A 20,294-nucleotide genomic window follows, 5' to 3' on the forward strand; every position below is an offset into this window, starting at 1 on the left:
CTAACATGGGATCTGGTAGCTCAAGTCGAGAGATCGCCCAATGTCGCTAAAAGGTTGATATCAGAAAGATTAATCCTTGAATGCCAAAACATTGTAGGGCATATCACATCCTAAGCTATATGATCCTCACTGCAGCAACACAATAACCCAGGGGCTTGTTTGATATCAAAGCAATCAAAGATTTATTTCGAACATAATAATGACAGTAATGTAGAACCCGTATCTGTCCCTGTGCCTTTGTCTCTCGAGCACCAGGTCTACCGAGGTCCTTGGGGTTTATTCTTGGTTTCCGACTGATGAGTAAATCCTTCTCAGCTGGCAAGACATTAGCAAGTTTCTCTTTCGCATAACATCTTTGGCTGGGAAACCGTATCACAACACTCGCAATGGCAAGGCAGGTTACTTAATAATAGCAAACGCCATCATCCAAACCATGTCAAGCACACCGTGAAATGTCGTGTATGAGTGTAAGCGTAAAACCCCACCAGCCACTGAACTCAAGACCCTTTTTTACGCCCTTTGGCCTAGCGCTAGCACACACACACACTCTTGGATGTCCGACCACCGCCCATATCATAAGATTCCCTCATTGTCCTTTGCCCATGTCCATCTTTGCTCCGCTTCCATCATCATCCATCTCATGTTTGAATAAAAAAGAGGGAATTGGGGGATTGTATTAAAAGGAGGATATATTATGAGACATTCATTACACATGCACCTTGCGTGCCAGCTCGCTCATCATGCCTAAAAGGTCTTGTATGCTGAACTCCAAGTGGACACGTGCATCCGGATAACACTTTTGGATCAAGTCTTCCATCTTTTCGTGCTGTCGAATAAATTCTTCTTGAATACCACGCCAAACCACTTGTAAAAGACCCTCCTCTTCAGAAAAGTGCTTGTCAACTCGCCTGTATAATTGCTCCAAAGATTTCTTAATCTAAATACAACGATGTCTTTAGTAAGGTGGATGGATGATATCGATGGTGTTCCTGATTACACTTACCTCCTTGGGAGGATACATGCTTATTACTTTACGAAGTTGGGTCTTGTTGTAGTTCATGTGGAATTGCACTTCTTCTGGGGTACTTGTGTGCATGAGATTCTCCACTCCTTCAAAGAATTCCTGTAGCACACGCCTTAGCCAACATTGTTTTCATACGTAGTGTCTCCATGGCAATACTTACAAGTAGCTTGCCCAACGGTCGTCGAATCACCACCTTGATGTAAGAGTTCAAGCTCGTCTCATACTGGTTCTTTGCATACTTCATCCATTTCTCAAGCACATGCAATTTGTTTGAGCGCAGCTCATGGTGGAAATGATGCATGTTTTCTAAAAAAAAGTTTGTTAAAGATGAAGCCTACTGTGATACACGAGATGATAGGACCACTTACCAATATACATGATGTTTGCATTCAGTTGTTCCTTATCATCGCCGGTTTGATCGGTTTCACGAGCAATAGAATCCAAGCTCGACATCATGGTGTTGATGATTTTCTCATAGGCATCGTTCACAGTCTTTCGCGTTTGAGAATCCGGATCCACATTGGCAGCTGCCACTTCCAATCGTAATGCAAATACCTATCAACCTTATTTAGTGCGACTGTATCATCCCCCCCCAAAAAAACCGCATCCTATGAACTTACAGGGAATGTGCGAAAGAATGGTAGAATACCACGCCGTTTCTTGGTGCTCACTTTGGTGTCCTCAATGACTTTCAATTGGTCGGCCTGAAAGTGCGATACATCAATCATCACCCCTATATAGCATAGCTCGTAGCAGCAAAACTTACCACAAAACGTTCAAACATCCGAGTCAATCGTTGCATCAATGAATTGCACATGCGTAACATGAATTTTTGATCTGATCCCGCCCACTTGTCATTCTGGAATTCAACGGCTGCCAACATACTTATCGCTTGCCTAGATAGAAATCCAATGATTGGTATCCTAACCTCCTCAGGTCCGATTCCTGTTGAATGACTTACGTTGGATCACTCTTTACGCCATATTCGATAAGGCTGACAATGCTTGGTTCAAGCGTCTCAAATATGTTCTCCATCCAATCACTATAAATCAAAGGCTTAAGAACTGGGCATCCATAATATCCATCGAGCCATCTACTTACAGTATTTTCTTGGACATTTTGATATCACGTGGCTTTTCTCGTCGACCACACAATTCGTTTGAATTGGGCACTTGAGCATACACTGGGCCACGTTCCAAAAAGGATTTGGGTGCACCTTGATAGTATTGGAACAAATCGCACATGAAGTTCTGTTCTCGGCATACAAGCATGGTTGTTTGTGCAATGAGCTGACCAAAAGCCTACAAAGAAATACACACCTTAGTGCCATGGATATGTCTAGCTAGCAATATGATCCTCGTAACATACATCATCTGCAGCCCGCTCGTCATCATCGATGCTACCACGGCTACCTCCATTGCCGATGACACCTTCCACAGATCCTCGAAGCATATGACGGTACCGATGTGTTCTCGAGTCCTCACTTCTAAGGTTGGCACCATACGCCAATGCTCGTACAGGACGTGATTCTTCAGGCTTAAAGACTAAAGGATACAGTGTTAGCGGCTGATTTCGCATTGTTCAATATCATTCACATACTATAATCCAAATCATCAGCTCCACGGTTACGTAGGATCGTATACGAGGGTCGAGTGGCATCAAGGAGCTCACGTATATCTTGTTCGTACAAGGGGGCCATAGCTTGTGCATAATGCCGTTGAAGTTCACTATACATACGTGGCTCCATTTCCTTTTCCCATAATGAAAATCCTTGATAGCGGATAAGGCTGTCTTCGATCGACTTGTGAGGCACAGCGACAATGGGTTGATTTTTGCGGGATGAGTTGGCTGGCGAACGATTTCTCATATCTCCATAATTCTGAGCCTGTACAAAAGGGGTAGGTAGTTTGGTGAATTCAACCATCTACGCAGATGAGCCATCTTTCAACGTACGTGCTTTTCAAATTCTTGCTTCATATGATCATAGATACGGCTGCTGAATTTGTTGCTGTGTGCATTGTACACTTCCATACGTTCTTGCACTGCCCGCATGTTTTGCATTCCATCATCCAACTTGATCTTGAGAACTTGTTGCAACTTTTCTGCCGCTGCTTGAATTTGACCCACATTCTCAGCAGTGTCCATTGGATCATACTTGAGACTGTCTAAGCAGGAACGAGGAATGGTGATGGCATTCTATATAAGAGCGATAGTTGAGTTGGGCTGTTTCACTTCAATGTAAGCACCATTTACCAGCAAGTAATCCAGGTCACGGCTAAGCTTTTGTTGATTTTGCGCAAGGATCTGTAGACCACGATTCTGGGATTCGATTTCACGGATATCATCGCCCATACTCTGCCGATAGAGAGAGAGCATTAAAACCCATGTCATCCGCATTCATATCAACAACTTACATTCAATTCGGCGCTATACAATAACAACCAATTGTCCATGGTATCCAATTCCTGCAATGCTTCATCGATTTGATCCACCACAGAACGAACACGCTCATCCGATTGAATAATGGCATGTACATTGGCCTGAGAAAAAGTTCACTTAGATGCCTACATCCTCTATCATTGATCACGTGATACTTACTGCTTCCAGCGCATGCAACTCTCCCAAAAGTCGTTTCTCCAATGCTGCAGCATTACCACTCGTTTTCCAATTGAAATCCGCTAAAAGCTCTTCCACATTCATCAACGACGCTTGTTCAGCCATCTTATCCTGCATCTCAGCCATTTTGCGTTGTTTTTCTATTGAAAATGTCAACATGTTATGGCATCATCGGCATCATGCCATATTGCAAACTTGCCTTGTTCCTGTTGCGCTTGTTTATCTCTCTTTTCACGTTCACGGCGCATCTCACGTTGAAGACGTTCTTGTTCACGACGTTCCCTTTCTGTTGTCTCACCATTAACGGGTGGTTGTGAATGATCTGGGTATCTTGTTGCTGCTGCTGCTGTTGCTGCTGTTTCCTCAGTGGTGTTTACATTAGGTTCCACCGTTCTTGCACCTGGTGGAGATCCAAGTGTGATGTTATGGTTGCTACTTCGTTGCTGCTCAAGCGCAGCTGGTGGTTGTAATGGTGGCGATCGAGTGGATGATGGAGAAGAAGGTGGTGGATAAGAACGTTCAGCTGATGGTGGATACTGTTGAGATGATGACGAATAGGATCGTGTATCGTTTTCATGATGATTGGTAGGTGGTGAGCTTGGTGGTGGAATACTGGGAGGAATGGTGGATGAAGGTGATGAAGGTGTCATTGACGTAGCACTAGGCTTGGATGGTACTGCTGAAACGGATCCCGCCAAATCTATCATACAATGAATGATCAACATGCTATCCACCGATATCCTACTTCCAATGACCCATACTTACAACGCAATAAATAGCTCTCATCAAGGTTGACCAGGCGAGGAACTTTGCCGAGGAATCGTTGGCATGACTAAACATAGGTTAACATCCATTATCATTCTTCCTCTTCATTTACTTACATCTACCACGTGTGCCAAAAAGACGAGTTTCTCTCGTGGCCATTCAACAGCCCATACATATTGCTTATTCAATGTCATCGAAAATTGGTTGGCCTAACGACACACACAAACACACACACACATCAATATCCCTTCTTCATGTCTTTGTATATACACACACACCCATACTTACATCCATTGATTCAATCAGCTTAATATCCTCAAGAGACCACGTTTTCCCAATGGTGAATGCTCCATTCTGGTTGCGTTTGGTCTTGTATAACCGGATCTTGTTGCGTTTTTCTGTTGTATACAAGGTGTCAATAGCCTATCTTTTGTATATCCACATTTACTTGCGTGTTAGACAGAGATATCGAGGTTTGCCAACGATTTGGGGAGTGCCGTTGCCTCGTCCACCGGAATCGGTATGTTTTACATCTTCAAAGACCTTGAGATGGATAAGCAACTTCTCGGCGGCACCTAACGGGGAAAAGAAGACAATGAGACGACGTGAGTGATGAGCACATTACGCATTGTACCTCCAGCTTCGGGAGAGAATAGGCTGTCAATGATGGCTTGACGGACTGCCTCGGATGCCATGGATGCCAAAAACACGTAGTGGTTGCAGGAAAACGATGTGCAATAAAGGCGGAGTAATACCGCCCTTTCTCTTTTGAGCATCACCTCGCTCACCGGTTTCGCCGCTGACAGCACACGCTCTGGACATACATACATAGCTCAACAGGATTCATGTGCATATCAATATATAAACGTCTTATTAATGTGGGATCTACGTGTGCGCATGGTGATGGTGATGGGATGGTGCTGATGCTGGAGAAGCGACGTAAGAGAAACATCTCCCCACCACGTGCCTTTCAACAACGTTTGACATATATACACACACACTGAGCTTAATCATGTCGTTCTTTTTTTGTTCTTGAAAAGTAAGCAAGATTTAGATTGACAATCAAGGTTAGTGGGAGACATAATAGGACATCATGCAATCATGTTGATTAACATGTGTGTAGCCATCGGCATTATTTGTGCATCAAGTGTGTTGGGTTGCATGAACCGCTGAAGAACGGGATTCTCCATATAGGTAACAATCTATTTGTCTTAGCGCACATGCAATGAGCCAAGGCTCAAAACTAAATTACGCCACTTTTTAAGCATCTGCAGGCCTAGAACACCACATCCATGCCGCTGATGTTGCTGTCTCATCACTCTCCCCACTTTCCTTTATTATACCAATCTCGGCTTCTTTCATTCTGGGTTGACATTGTTAATGAGCTTCAAAGCTTCTTGACTTTTCTTTCAAATCATTAAAGACGCGATGTTGAGTGATATCTGCCGAGGAATGAGTGATAAATAGTCATCCTTTGAGCACAGAAACGTGTTTCCTTTTTTAGCTTTTACGAAAAGATGCCAAAGCTATGCTTCGCTTGATTGGATGGTAGATGTAAGCGGAGGAGAAGGGGCCAGCCACCTCGCGTCTTGCCATGACGGCTGAGCAAAGACTCATCGATGAAAAGGCTGTGTAATACTTTGTACAACTCATCCAATATCAAAAAGGAAGAAAGGAAAAAGAGAGCAAAACAACAAAGCGAATGTAGTATGGGAAAGAAGGGGTTTAGTATTTGTTAGGCTCATATGGCATGAAGATGGCACGATAAAGGTGCTGATCAACCTATTGATAGTGCAGTGGTGCCCATGATACAAAAGATAGAGAATGCCCTATCATCACGTTGTTGCTTATTTTCTACACAAAGGTGCACGGCACTGTTACGGTGATGCGCGTACCATAGTTGCATGATTCCCTTTTATACTGTGCACCCGGCAGAGTTGTCTCGCATATGAAGGTATATATGACGAATGGTGGTCCTTTGTGACACAAGGAATTGTATAGCCATGTCAACGATCCCGGTCGTCAGTTGATGCATTAAAAGCCCCGTCTCTTCTTTTTTTTTCGCATCAATTTTCTTTTTTTCCCTTTTTCTCCTGTTGCAGCCATGCATTCCCAGGTCCATTATCCTTTTCAACAGCAACCACATCCAGCCTCATTTCCTGGTGCTGCATCCTCTTCAAGTGAACCCATGATGGCAGATGTTGAGCAGCTCTTTTTGAATGGGCTTGTGTCTTCTGGAACAGCAAGCGATTTGACTTTGGGATACAGCCATCATCACTATCACCCACTCTCGGAGCATCCTATTATTGGCATGGCGGGTATTCCATTACCGATGACACCCAATAGCTCGGAATACATGACGTTCCAAACGAGTACACCATTCAACGAGGAGTGGAATACCATCACTAAGCAAGACCATGATACAACAACAGCTTGGATGTATCATCACAACAACAATCCAAATGACACACTACTCCTTGGTGAGCCCGTGATCATGTCTGGTGGCAACGGCACCAGCTGCGAGGTTGACAACAACAATCATACTTTGCACGACAATGACCTTTCCCAATTTTTACACATTCACCCATCTCATATTCTATCAACCTCTGCATTACAACAAGAATCACAAGAAAACGTGTCGAATGATGATACATTCATCAACCAACTCATCAGTGCTGAGGAAAACTTTCCGCCATCAACACCGCCATCCATCACCACTACTACCAGCACGGCTTCTACTTCAACCGAGGTAGTAGCAGCGGCTGATGTTGCCGTGAAACAAGCCATACCCGATAAAAACGATGAAGACGAAACGAGCGAAGAGGAAGAGAATGAAGAGGAGGATGACAAGGACAATGATCCTGATTGGTTGCTTACAACACAGCATACTAAACGACACGTGCGCTCTTCATTGTCATCATCACACCAAAAGAAGAATACAAAAAGAACATCGCCCGGAAGCAGAAAAAAAGCAACCCCTGCTCCACCCTTGCTGCCAAACCATCCGGATGGAATCATTTGTTGCACCAATTGTGAGACTACTAATACACCTCTCTGGCGTCGTAATCCCAAGGGAGAACCATTATGCAATGCATGTGGTCTCTTTCTCAAGCTTCATGGTATGGTACGACCTTTAAGTCTTAAAACGGATGTTATCAAGAAACGCAATCGATCTCGAGGTGGTAAAAGTCGAAGCACAGCATCATCATCATCATCATCGCGTAGACCACCACCAAGAACATCGAGTCGAAAACAACGACGTTAAGTGTATGACTTTTTGACGAAACGGGAGTTTTCGGGAAAGTGATATAATCAAAAGTGTGATCGGCGCACATCCAACCCCATTCATCATTATTGCAAACGAACGTGTCTATGCTGTGCCACCCTATCCTCTTCTCATTTCCCCACTCTCCCAATGTATGTACATAGCTTATTCCTTGTTTCACACGCATCTCTATTTTCTCTTTCACACACACACACACACACACCAAAATTTCTCTTGCTTACATTCTCAACTACTAAATGATCATGCCATGCGTTTAAATGTACTTTTGTATGATATGTCTTTCTTTTTATACAGGGCTATCGCATTTGGCCCTGCGTCTCATGTATGATAATGAACCAAAAAGTCGCATATTTAAGCATGCATGTCATGGGTAGGTCTTTGTGTAACCAATTACATGGTTGGTACCTGAGAAAACTTGTTCTTTGTCATCAACCTTTTAGCTCATTATAGGTGCTACTAATCCGTCACAATCAACGTCAAAGAGGACGACAAAAATGAAAGCTCATTTATTTACGTGCGTAGTACATGTCATAATTAATGGGCATCAAGCATTTCATTGTTGTATTCCCCACAGACACAAGCCAAAGTTTTACACACACACATGCCAAGCTTGAGAGCTGCTTTTGGACATGAAACACATATTCAGCGTGGGGATAGGGAAATTCTTGTTGTTTTGTGTACATTACTTGCAGCCACCTATGTTGCTTTTTGGAAGATAAACCGATAAGCGTGTGGCAGCAGTGTCTGTGCGACCATCCCCTTATAGATATGGTTACCACTTGAAAGTAATAGGATCCAGAAAGTCAATGGAGTGATTTCAAAGGATCAAAATGTACACCCTTTAAGGTATGCTAGGTGTATTAAACGTTATCATTGAAGGGTGGTGGTGTCATTTATGCAGCTCACAATGATCATATCGAAAACCGACAAGTCGGGTGACAAAAACGAATGATTTCCAAGCATTATCCCACGCTCAACGTCCCAATCTCTTTCGCGTTTTCTTTATTCAAGGAAGATCATGGTACTCACTCAAGAACAACTGGAACAGGTAAAGGCTTCTATATACAACCAATGCGCACAATCACTCAACCCCCTAATGGACATAGTTTGACCGAGACGGGTATTGCATTGCAGGACACGCCCATTGACAACCCTCATTGACCGACTTGATGTGTAGTTTTCTCATTATCCCCAACTTCTTCACCAAAGACAAGGCCAAGGAACTCAAAGATCGTGCTGCTCAACTACTTGAAGACTTCAGCTTGGAAGGACATCCACTAACACGATTCTCGACTGGCACTGGCACTGATAAAAAGCATGTTGGCGATGACTACTTCCTGAACTCGGGTGACAAGATCCATTTCTTCTTTGAAGAAGGTGCCTTTGATGACAATGGCCAATTGAAGATTCCCAAGGAGCGAGCGATCAACAAGATTGGACATGGTAAGAGAAAGAGGACACATGTTAATGATGTACGTATTAAACATTGATGGTGGAGAGCAGGTATCCACGAATTGGATCCCCACTTTCGGTCAATCTCTCTCAATGAAACAATGTCAGAAATGGTGCGAGATTTGAAGTTCAAGGATCCTCGATTGCTTCAATCCATGGTCATCTTTAAGGTAATAGGTTAAGAGTTACATATGCAATTCCAATTGGTTGACCAAATCCATATAGCAACCTTACATTGGTGGGCCAGGCAAGTGTTCATGGATTGAATCGATACATAAATGCTAACATCTTTGCTTATACAGTGCCATCTCATCAAGATTCATCCTTCCTTTACACGAATCCTTTGTCAGCGACAGGTTTTTGGTTTGCATTGGAAGATTGCACAGAAGAAAATGGATGTTTATGGTTCATTCCTGGATCACATAAGGGTAAGAGGACAAGATGACGGATGCAAAATCAGGTTTATTTACGTAATGGGTATAGAGAAACCAATTGAAAAACGATTTGTGCGTGATCCCAATGGCAGTGGCACCACGTTCATTGGCGAAGAAACGGTCCATGTGGATGAATCGAGATATGTCAAAGGAGAAGTGGAAGCTGGTACCTTGGTGTTGATCCATGGCAGCGTTGTTCACAAGTCGGCTCCAAACTATTCCAAAAAGTCCCGCTACATCTATACTTTCCACGTCATTGAAGGTGAAGCTGAGTATCCAAAGGATAACTGGTAAGCAAAATGTCTTGCGGTGATCAAGTTGATGGCTCATTATTTACCCATGTTGTGTATACCAGGCTTCAACCCACCGATACCGCACCCTTCACCAAGCTATAGTTCGAGTAGTGTTCTTTATCGTGGATCAAATAATACCAAGCCTTTACTTTGTGTATGAGGACATGCATCGGGAAAACGGGTTGAATGAATGCGGGGTGGGAGGGATCTTCTTTGCATATGAGTTGTTATGCATCCACAACCTTGTACGACAAACATTTATCATCATCATTGCCATGCCATTGATATGTAACAACGTCACTTGGATCAAGACTTGGACAACAAGAATACCATTGCTTACCAAATGATGTTTAACAATTGGCCACTTCTCCATAAGTTGACCCAATAGCAGTGGGTCCCACATTGACTCGGGTCACTAGCAACCAGGTTCTGGGTAACTGGGAAACTGAGTTCCTATTTTCTGCCACATTTCAGATAATCCAGCTCTTTATGCAAGCAGCGATCAATTGCAAACAATAAACAACTTTTGCTTGCTTCCTTTAGAATGAAAGGCATATTTTTATGATTTTGGGGGTAATTGGTCAATGAACGTCATACAAGAATACTAGACAATGAATACATTTGAAAGTGTCTTTACGCTTCTTCTACTCGTAAGTAGCTAGTGGGCTCTTAATGAATGACCCGGTAACTGGGAAACATGGTATTTTGACCACCGCTTCATGGGAAACTTTAAAGACAAATGACGAATACGTAGGATTTCAGGAACAAAGTTGCCAGCAATGGAAGATAATTGGCACAATGGCCAAACATTACCATTATTGTGGACTTGGTTTCAGATAAACGATCGCACCGCTACACCCCGATGCTATTGCAAGTTGTGCAAGCTACTACCTAAACTATGTCTTTTAGCTTCACTAGTTTGCATGATCGTACGACCTTGGAAAGCATGACCGACATTGTAGCTCAACTATCATGTTGATCCGTGCTCAAGACTATCAATACCACCACGTGGTTACTTTGATCACCTTTTGCCATCCGTTATTTGCTCCTCGCGTATGCGAAACAGATAACTGACACATTATTGTTAATCCAAGACAACTGAACATGAAACAGCAGCCTCTCTATCCAATCGGTATTATACCCTGCCCCTATTTCTACTGCGCAGGTGACCTTGATGATCAGGGTAACCAAGAAGATTTTTTTTGCACCAAGGTATAAAATGGGATCGCCATCAACGATGATCAAGAAGCATCATTCTACTTACTCACCATGTACTTTATCAAGTTGCTTTCCCTTGCTGCTCTCTTTGGTGCTGCTGTTGCTGCTCCCTCGGGTAATGTTCACATTGTTGTCAAGAACCATTGTGGCTATGATCTCCATGTCGGCAAGTTGACCAATGGTCAAAGCAAGGCTTCCACAAAAGTTGTTGCCAAGGGCAGCCAAACCACCTATTCTCTTCCTAGCAACTGGCAAGGTCGTTTCTGGGCCCGTGACCAGTGCCATGGTAAAGAGTGCAATGCCATTGCTGGTGCTGCTGACCCTGCTTCATTAGCTGAGTATGTATATGCATTCTTCTTAATTCTACATGTACCACGATTATCATTAACATGATGATGATGATGATGATAGGTTTACTTTTAAGGGTCATGGTGGCTATGATTATTATGACTTGAGCTTTGTCGATGGTTTCAACCTTCCCATGTCCATCAAGCCTATTCATCCCAAGAAGGAGAGTGGTGCTGACCAATACCGCTGTGGTGCCCCTACATGCAACAAGCTTCCATCCTGCCCTAGCGATCTTCAGGTCAAGAATAGCAAGGGTCATGTTGTCGGCTGCAAGTCAGCTTGCTCCAAGTTTGGCACTGATGAATACTGCTGCGCTGGCGCTCATAGCACTCCTGATACTTGCTCGCCCAACTACTTTTCCAAGGCTGTTGAGGATGCTTGCCCCGATGCTTACTCATATGCCTATGATGACAACACCTCCACCTACATGTGCAAGGCACAAGGTTATGTCGTTACCATTTGCTAGATGCATCCTCCCATCCCTTGTTGCATACAACTTTTATCATGCATTGTAATAGCTGGTCTACTACAACATCCTTTTTATATATATGCATCCTAATTAAACTTCATCACCATTGCATACATGCCATGTAAAGCAACAACAACAGCTACTAGAATCATTTTTAATATCACTTTTGCAATTGGGATTACTGTTGGCTCAATGATTGACACCCGAGAATGATCACAAGGTGGCCCAAAGTTGGTTGAAATAAGCATGCATGGTACTCACAAAGTCGTGTGAGATGCATTCGAATGAATCCCATGTGCCCCTGAGTATGGGACAGTGTACTTTGTAAGGAAGGTATTGGTATTCCGACAATGACACACAACGTACTACTTTTCGGTTGGGGCTTGTGAGTAACGTAATAGGCAACAATGACCGGGTAGAACAACAACATCGAGCTACGTATTGGTATCTTTAGTATTGAGTAACCTACCAAAAGTTGGCGTGAATGTGAAAACGTCAGCCTGTATTGAGTAACCAAACCGATATGGAACGCATTACCGGTTACAGCAGATTTCAATTATTCCAGAGCAATGTTCTAGTATGGTGACACAGATAGAGCCCCCTTTCTTGTGTAATCACGTCTCTCAACATGGCAAACCCGAAAAAGGGGTAATTGCTTTAGGTTGATCTATACTTGCTTGACCACGGGAATGGTCTCAATGTGTGCAACTATGGTATACGAACATTCAGCAGCAAGCCATTGTTTAAAAATGCATGGGGCCCGACTTTAATAGAGTACGTCAAACAAATGACAATGATGGGGTGGTGCTGCTGCAGCACCGATGCCACTAATCGGGAAAATTTTTCTGCACCTCAAAAAAAAAAGCCGCATTGATAACCCACACTTTTGCTTTTCTTGTATTACGGCGTATTGTGTGCTAGTGTCGGGGTCGTAGTAGTCGTAGCCGATGATAGAGGTTTGTAGCAGGAGTGGTAAAGAGTCGTATTGCGAACCATTGCCCAATTCATCTCATCTTGGATAATGTACACGGATGATACGACGCAACGGGATGGAAACAATACAATACAATACAATGGGTGACACAGGCTCGTCGATGTTGAGAAAAAAAAGCAGCTAGTACAGAGTTTAATCAACCTCACGGACCTGAATGGATGGTGGTACAAAACACAAGCGCAACAAGTTTTCTGATGGGGGGTTGTTACTGGGATCGGACCAAGCAAAAGGAGGAAAAAGTTGGACCTGGAGGAGGAGGAGAGAGGAACAAGTGATACAGGTACTATCCCTTTTGTGGAACGAATGCAAAAAAGATGCCTCAAGATAAATAGACATCCATGGTGACACATTGACATTTGGAATGGACCTAATGCCCGATCGAGCGCATTTATGAAACATCAAAGCGAGCAATAAACAACTAACTTTGGTGTTACCTCCCACCTTTTGCTTTTTGCTCCTCATCATGTAGGTTGATGCAGTGATTTGGGCTTGGATCCCTTGCTGTACGCTGATACCACGTAATGAGAACAAGCGTTTTTTTATCGTGAGATGGTGGAAAAAAGAGTGAGTGAGCGATCGATCAAGTGTCCAGAACCTTGTGTGTTTAGAGCGCGTGGTGGTGCATGCCCTGCAGATCATTATTCATCATCCGTCAATCTAATAAAGCGCCTGTCCTCGTGTGGTTAGTCATCCATAATTCAGGTTGGATCCATGTGTGTGTGCATATAGCATTGCATACATCTCCTAAGCGCTATAGTAGTAATCCCGAGAATCGGTGCTGCTGATAACTGAAGATGATGATCATCATGCCTACATACATAACACCACCCTTTTGCAATCATAATAGCGGTGGAATAGTGGTAGTTAATGTCACAACGTAGGATGTCATCTATGACACTAAAGATAATCACACGCTATTTGTGTCATGGCACTTCCACAACCATGGTACCTAAGCGTAAAATATTCATCCACCCTTGCCATGATATATGTAGTTTGGGCTATTATGGGGGTTTGGGTGAGCGAAAATGGGGCTATGTGGAGATGCAAAAAACACACACATTCTCCTTGTGATCGCTCCAACCATGCATTTGGAAGGACAAAAGCTGTGAAAGAACGTTGCAGTCGAGAACAATCTCCATCCTGTCAGGAGCAAATGTATGTGAGCAGATCGTCTTCCCCTTTTTTTGGCAAATCGATATGCAGCAGCAGCAGCAACAACATAACATCAACCCCATAGTTGGCCATCAACCTGCGTAACAGGGTATCTCACATCTTTTTGCGACTCCTTGTCGCTTGATGACCCTGGTTGTATCAAGAAGGCTTCTACGTATGTATAGCCGTATGCTTGTGGATCCGGCAACAATGTTATTATAGCATAGCATTGGCACAAGTACCTAGCATGATCATCATCCATCTTGTTGTCAATCAAAAGACAGCGGAATGCATATAAAACTTTGGACGAGTACATATGCAGCTGCTTCTGATGCATTTTTAAGGCATAATTCATAGCGGCAGCAACCCCTTGCATGATGTATACAGAAGCCTAAAGCCAACGCATAATGAATAGCTATTGAGATTTTATGATCGAATAGGGATGTAGGGCAACTTTATCGCCCTGATGGCTATGTTTGCCTAAGCATCCCAACGAAATTGCCTAAACGACCACCAGCTACCAGCATAGGGGGAAAGGGATTATGCTGTCTAGCAAGTAACCATGACGACAAGATAAAACAGGCATCACATGACATGATGGATGGCTGTGATGATTGTTGCATTGGTTCCCGTGAGGTCTATTGTGATGCAATGTAGGTACCAAGCTGCTGTACGACAATTCAAATCCTCGGTGATATGGTGTGGTGGGAGCAAAAAAAGGTTTATGTATATCGGCGTGCATAAACTATATGGACAAGGAGTGTATGGGGTGTAGGTTTGTAATACAAAAATTGAGATCTGATTGTAGATCAAAGAAAGAAAGTGGGATCGGAGTGCTTGTTGCAGTGGCCGTGGGATTGTTGGTGAAACGATTATGCGGTGGTGACACCTAAGCCTGAGCAGCGTGGATGCATCCAATGCGTGGCACCATGATGACGATGTTGCATGTAGCACCAAGCATAACATCAACCAAACACATACACGTACGCACACACACACGTATATATATATAAGAATGGTTTTCATATAAAAGGGGAGAAGGGTGATCCACCACCACCACAACACCATGTTTGTCAATACACCACCAAGAAAAATGAATCCATTATTGAGCATTTATGGTAAGCTAAATGATAGATGATGATGGTTGTTGAACCGGTGGATCATGACAGGTTTTCTCCTTGTTCTGTAATGTTGTCATTGTATCGACCATTAGGAAATGGAAATGTTCTTTAACTGCAGAGCAGGAAGAAAATGCGATCAACTTCGAATGACCCCCCCCTTTCTCCTCAATTGCATGAAGATGCATGTCATAAGACGCCTTTTATGTACCCCCACTTTAGGCTCCCCTTAAGCTGCAGTGGCTTTGGCAGCACACATACACACGCACATGTACATGTATATGTGGGCGGAAATGATGATGAAGAGAGGAGCATGCAGCAAAATCCCATGGCCGGTACAACCATAATTAGAAATTCTCTGCACCGCCCAGGTTGGGGGCAAAATCTGCACAACAATGCATGGCACCATGGGGCGAAAAAGGACCTCTCTCTCTTTCTTTTTCCTTTCAGACATAAAAGGGGGTAGATCACTTTTTTCCTTTTTCTTGACATTGGTCATGCTATTATGTGTTGGTATTCAAGCATGATGATAGCCGTCGTGATGGTGAAAGCATAGTAGTGAAGCGTTATCGATTAAAAGATAAATGATGTATATCCTGCTCCGTCATCCCGACATATCAACAACATGCTGGATTGGTGGAAGTGATGTATGACGTGGATATGCACATGAAATGCAACAAGTTGTTCAATGTGACACGATGCCCGATCCTACCTCACGTGCAGCTGGTGCACCCACAATGAACTTTATATTTTACAGTGAGCCGCATAAATAAAAGTGGACCAACCACAATTAGCAAGTGATACCAGTGGATATTGGGGGACAATGCACCAAGGAAGTTTCGGGGGGGGGTGAAGAGTGGAGTGTAAGGGCGGCAGAAGGAGAAACTAACACAAAAGGGGTGCACGACAAGGAGCACATGGGGGGAGTGAATGATTGGGTGGAAAAACAAAGAGACATCTTGGAGACAAGAACGCTTTAAGTGATATATGCAAACACAAGAGTCATACGTATTTACAGCATCCATTCTATTTTTTCATTTACCAAGAGGAACATTTGGCTTACTGCTGCTAGTGCTTATTTTTCTCACATGATAGAACGATCCATCAGCATCATCATCATCATTCATCCGTCATACTTGAAAAAGAGATATCAATCAACATACAAAAAGAAATATCTTGTTGACGGTGTGTCCCCCCCAAAAGAACAAAATGCGTAGATGTACCAGGCCGTGTGTCTCTTCAGCAACAGCAGCACCGGAGAACAGGAGCCACACAGCCATCATTAACCAGCAACAATTATATACACACACGCGCGCGGGCAAAAGGGATTGTTGTTGCTGCTGCTGCTGCTGCTGCTTTCAGCGCATACACACGCACACACGCACTTAGTGTCATTTATTCATCCAGAAGCTTTGTTGGTTCTTCCTTTTTCTTTTCGCATTCTCCTTTCCTTTTTCTTTCCTTTCTCTTTTGCTTTACACACACACACACACACACACAAATACACTTCACACACACTCTTTTTCTTTTCGTTGTTCCTTTCTTCTCTCCATTGACACCATTGTAAATCGGTCATTGCAGCTTTCTCTCATCTCGGACGAACATGTCAGTACCGATGCCTCCATCCACTACAGCACCTCCTCAAGCACCACCAACACCTGCACACCATCACCAACAACAACAACAACAACAGCAACCGCCCATTGTGCAGAAATTGGCTGCTGTGAATGAACAAGCATGGTTAACATTAGGTGCGTATACATGGATTGGATCTCTTTCTTTTCTCTTTTTTACACGGATGGGATTGTGTGTTTTGGGGGTGAATGTGTTCATGTGGGGGAGATGTGAGAAAAAAAAGAGGCAGAAAGGGAGGAGCATCAAGAATTATATGGGAGAGAGAGAGAGAGAGAAAGGAATCAACAAGATTGGGGGGGATGATGGTGGTGGTGGTGGGTGTTTGTCATATTTTTTCTTTTACTAGAAGGATCATGATGGCCAGGGGGGTGAATGAGAGAGAGAAGGGATGATGTTGGATCTATGCGACTAAGAAGGATGTGGATGGATGAGGATGATGATGGGCAACAAGCAACAACAACATATGCTGGGCACTTTTTTTTTGAGTTTGGTGCATGTGTAACTTGCCCGCCCTATCCACCGACTTTAATCTTGTGTACCTCCTTTCTGGGCTAGTGTTTCTCTGGATTTGTGTAAGGGACGCCACACTTATTTTGGTTTGGGCACGTTATATTTAGGTAACCTTGCGGAACTGATGTCTGACTGGGAACGTGCCATGGCCTCCTACGAATATGCATTGCGACATAATCCATACTCAATCAACGCATTGTCACATATCGCTTCATTGTGCCGTGGCAGAGAACAATTCGGCAAGGTATAAGCTCATCACATCCCCCTTTCCTCACCTTCTCTTGTATACTCACTTTATTGATATTTAGGCTGTCGACTACTTTAAACGTATCCTCGCTATACAAGAGAACAATGGCGAGACATGGAGTGCATTGGGACATTGCTATCTTATGATGGATAATCTACAAGAGGCGTATCATGCTTATCAACAAGCTTTATATCATTTGCCGAATCCAAAGGTATTGATTGATGATGGCCACAAGCACCAATGTGAAGAAGAAAAGGGAGCTAAACATGGTAGTTGAGTAGGACCCGAAACTTTGGTATGGGATTGGCATTTTGTACGACCGATATGGCTCAATTGAGCATGCCGAGGAGGCATTTTCGGCGGTTATGAAGATGGACCCTGGGTTTGAAAAGGCCAATGAGATCTACTTTCGGCTTGGCATCATTTACAAACAGCAGCAAAAGTATGATCTGAGTTTGCAGGTAAAAGCCAAATGACTCTTTTCCTACCCCCCATGAACCCATTATTGATGACACATTTTCCTATTTCTTCCAGTGCTTCCGCTACATCCTGCACAACCCTCCTCAGCCATTGACCGAAGTCGACATTTGGTTCCAGACTGGACATGTTTATGAGCAGCAAAAGGAATACGACCTTGCCAAGGAAGCTTATGAACGTGTATTGGCTGAAAATCCTGATCATGCCAAGGTGCTGCAACAACTTGGTTGGCTTTATCATCAACAAAACACCTCATTTTCCAATCAAACCCAAGCTGTCAACTATCTTACTCGATCTCTAAAGACTGATAGCAACGATGCTCAATCATGGTACTTGCTTGGACGATGCTATATGGCAGAGCAAAATTACAATAAGGCCTATGAAGCCTATCAACAAGCCGTCTACCGTGATGCAAGGAATCCTACCTTTTGGTGCTCAATTGGTGTACTCTATTATCAGATCAACCAATACAGGGATGCATTGGATGCTTATAGCCGTGCCATTCGATTGAATCCTTACATCAGCGAGGTGTGGTATGACCTTGGTACGCTCTACGAATCATGCAACAACCAGATTCAGGATGCTCTCGATGCCTATCAACGAGCGAGTGAACTTGATCCAAACAACCCACACATTCGACAACGCCTTGAGCTCTTGCGTAAAACACATGGTATCCCAAGGTAAACTACCCAAAGCCTATCATGGATGAATCATGCATGTTAATTGTTTTATTATAGCTCTGGCACAAATGGCAATACACCTGCAGTGGCAACAACACCAGTACCACAAGATGTGAATAACCCTTATCAATATTCGCAAAATGGGATGCCACCACACAACCCAGCTACCAATACTGCTGGACCTTATCCATCAGAAACACTACCACCTTCTGGTCCACCTCCTCCTCCTCATTCACTGATGGGAAGTGCTCAAGCTCAGCCTCCAAGTACAAGTGGTATGGTTCGTCCACCATTCACCCCACCAACATCATCGGCACATCATCATCGTGGTAATGGTTCAGCTCCACCTCCACCTCCACCAATGGGACATCCACCTCATGGCAACAATGGCAATGTAAGTTTTCTATATTATTAGTTTGGAACATTCTTTTTCGTGATCTTAACGATGTTACTGTTGGTTGTGCAGGAGAATGCATGGTCACGAGATCTCCCAATGCCAAGTCGACGATCGCCTATGCAACAACATCGACATGGATCACCACCACCATCAGCTCCTAATCCACTGATTTCACCTCTACGTGATTCTGTTCCCGGTAAATCAGCAGCTGATCGTTCACCATTGCCATCACCAAGACCACCTCAAACAACACAACCACATCATCAACAACAACCCATGTTGCCACCTGTTGCAGCTGTTCCACCATCACCTACTTCTACTGCAGGTAGTCATCTTCAACAACCACAACAACCAGCATCCTCATCACCACGTACTACTATGCACCCTCCTCCTCCACCACCACCAGCACCATCATCATCCTCTCGTTCAGCTTATTATGACCATCGACCACCATCAGCTGCTGCCGCTGCTACTACTGATGAAAGTGCTGCAGGAACATTGATTAGTTTGGCTGCTCAAAAACGACCCTCCTATGATGAACAACAACAACACCCCATTGATAAACGTCCACGTATTCAATCACCCCCTTCTCATCACCCATCATTACCACCACCACCATCATCATCATCGGGTAATCACCATGCCACCATGCCTGCTGCTACAACACGTATGATGATGGATTACGAATCATCATCAGCTTCACCTAGTGAACCAAGATCGCCTCCTTTTGGACGACAACACCATCATGATGCCTATCAACAACAACATCATCCATCACAACAACAACCACCGCAGCCGCATCATCATCATCACCATCAACAAAGCACTGCAAGTACGAGTACAAGTGCAAGTAGCCATAGTAGCAGCAACAGCAGTATTCCACCACCCCCTCCACCTGGTCAATCACCCACATCAGCACGTCCCTATTCACCTGTCAAACCACATGCACAACAACAACAGCAACATCATCCTCATCATCATCATGCTGTGGAGACAAAGGCACCCAGTTAAAAAAAAGCAACAACAACAACCCGTTATTAATTCCTTGTAAAAGCTTTCCCGTCCTCAATTCTCGTTAGCATTTGATTTTTCTTTTTCTTTATTACGTTGCGTGTTATTTTGTGTGGATGTGGAGAAAAAACACACTCGCTTATTGTACATTGCTCAATTGTATTAAAA

At 43.7% G+C, this 20,294-nt stretch overlaps 5 protein-coding genes across 5 annotated transcripts; 4 read left to right on the plus strand and 1 right to left on the minus strand.

The window, feature by feature from the left end:
* Positions 1 to 706: 706 nt before the first annotated feature.
* On the minus strand, positions 707 to 5,100 carry O0I10_000468 (uncharacterized protein; the record flags this gene model as incomplete). The annotated part of the gene is made up of 20 exons (XM_058480578.1): positions 707 to 937; positions 1,004 to 1,123; positions 1,185 to 1,330; positions 1,393 to 1,579; positions 1,645 to 1,728; positions 1,791 to 1,920; positions 1,986 to 2,066; positions 2,126 to 2,325; positions 2,393 to 2,568; positions 2,624 to 2,909; positions 2,978 to 3,220; positions 3,278 to 3,379; positions 3,439 to 3,564; positions 3,623 to 3,780; positions 3,840 to 4,340; positions 4,406 to 4,472; positions 4,522 to 4,614; positions 4,694 to 4,803; positions 4,858 to 4,980; positions 5,040 to 5,100. The coding sequence occupies 20 exons, from the start codon at positions 5,098 to 5,100 to the stop codon at positions 707 to 709; spliced, it is 3,225 nt and encodes a 1,074-aa protein (XP_058349101.1).
* Positions 5,101 to 6,509: 1,409 nt separating this feature from the next.
* Positions 6,510 to 7,670, plus strand: O0I10_000469 (uncharacterized protein; the record flags this gene model as incomplete). Its single annotated transcript, XM_058480579.1, has 1 exon — positions 6,510 to 7,670. The coding sequence occupies one exon, from the start codon at positions 6,510 to 6,512 to the stop codon at positions 7,668 to 7,670; it is 1,161 nt and encodes a 386-aa protein (XP_058349102.1).
* Positions 7,671 to 8,709: 1,039 nt separating this feature from the next.
* O0I10_000470 (uncharacterized protein) lies at positions 8,710 to 9,972 on the plus strand (the record flags this gene model as incomplete). The annotated part of the gene is made up of 8 exons (XM_058480580.1): positions 8,710 to 8,739; positions 8,798 to 8,811; positions 8,869 to 9,134; positions 9,195 to 9,313; positions 9,369 to 9,390; positions 9,446 to 9,571; positions 9,627 to 9,867; positions 9,933 to 9,972. 8 exons carry the CDS (start codon positions 8,710 to 8,712, stop codon positions 9,970 to 9,972), a joined length of 858 nt encoding a protein of 285 aa, XP_058349103.1.
* A 1,167-nt stretch (positions 9,973 to 11,139) lies between these two features.
* Positions 11,140 to 11,902, plus strand: O0I10_000471 (uncharacterized protein; the record flags this gene model as incomplete). The annotated part of the gene is made up of 2 exons (XM_058480581.1): positions 11,140 to 11,426; positions 11,500 to 11,902. The coding sequence occupies 2 exons, from the start codon at positions 11,140 to 11,142 to the stop codon at positions 11,900 to 11,902; spliced, it is 690 nt and encodes a 229-aa protein (XP_058349104.1).
* Positions 11,903 to 16,784: 4,882 nt separating this feature from the next.
* O0I10_000472 (uncharacterized protein) lies at positions 16,785 to 20,126 on the plus strand (the record flags this gene model as incomplete). The annotated part of the gene is made up of 7 exons (XM_058480582.1): positions 16,785 to 16,920; positions 17,422 to 17,558; positions 17,623 to 17,772; positions 17,843 to 18,022; positions 18,096 to 18,718; positions 18,776 to 19,112; positions 19,185 to 20,126. The coding sequence occupies 7 exons, from the start codon at positions 16,785 to 16,787 to the stop codon at positions 20,124 to 20,126; spliced, it is 2,505 nt and encodes an 834-aa protein (XP_058349105.1).
* Between the last annotated feature and the right edge of the window lie 168 nt (positions 20,127 to 20,294).

The sequence above is a fragment of the Lichtheimia ornata genome, assembly GCF_029851405.1.
Source record: "Lichtheimia ornata isolate CBS 291.66 chromosome Unknown scaffold00001, whole genome shotgun sequence".
In the NCBI taxonomy this organism is placed as follows: domain Eukaryota; kingdom Fungi; phylum Mucoromycota; class Mucoromycetes; order Mucorales; family Lichtheimiaceae; genus Lichtheimia; species Lichtheimia ornata.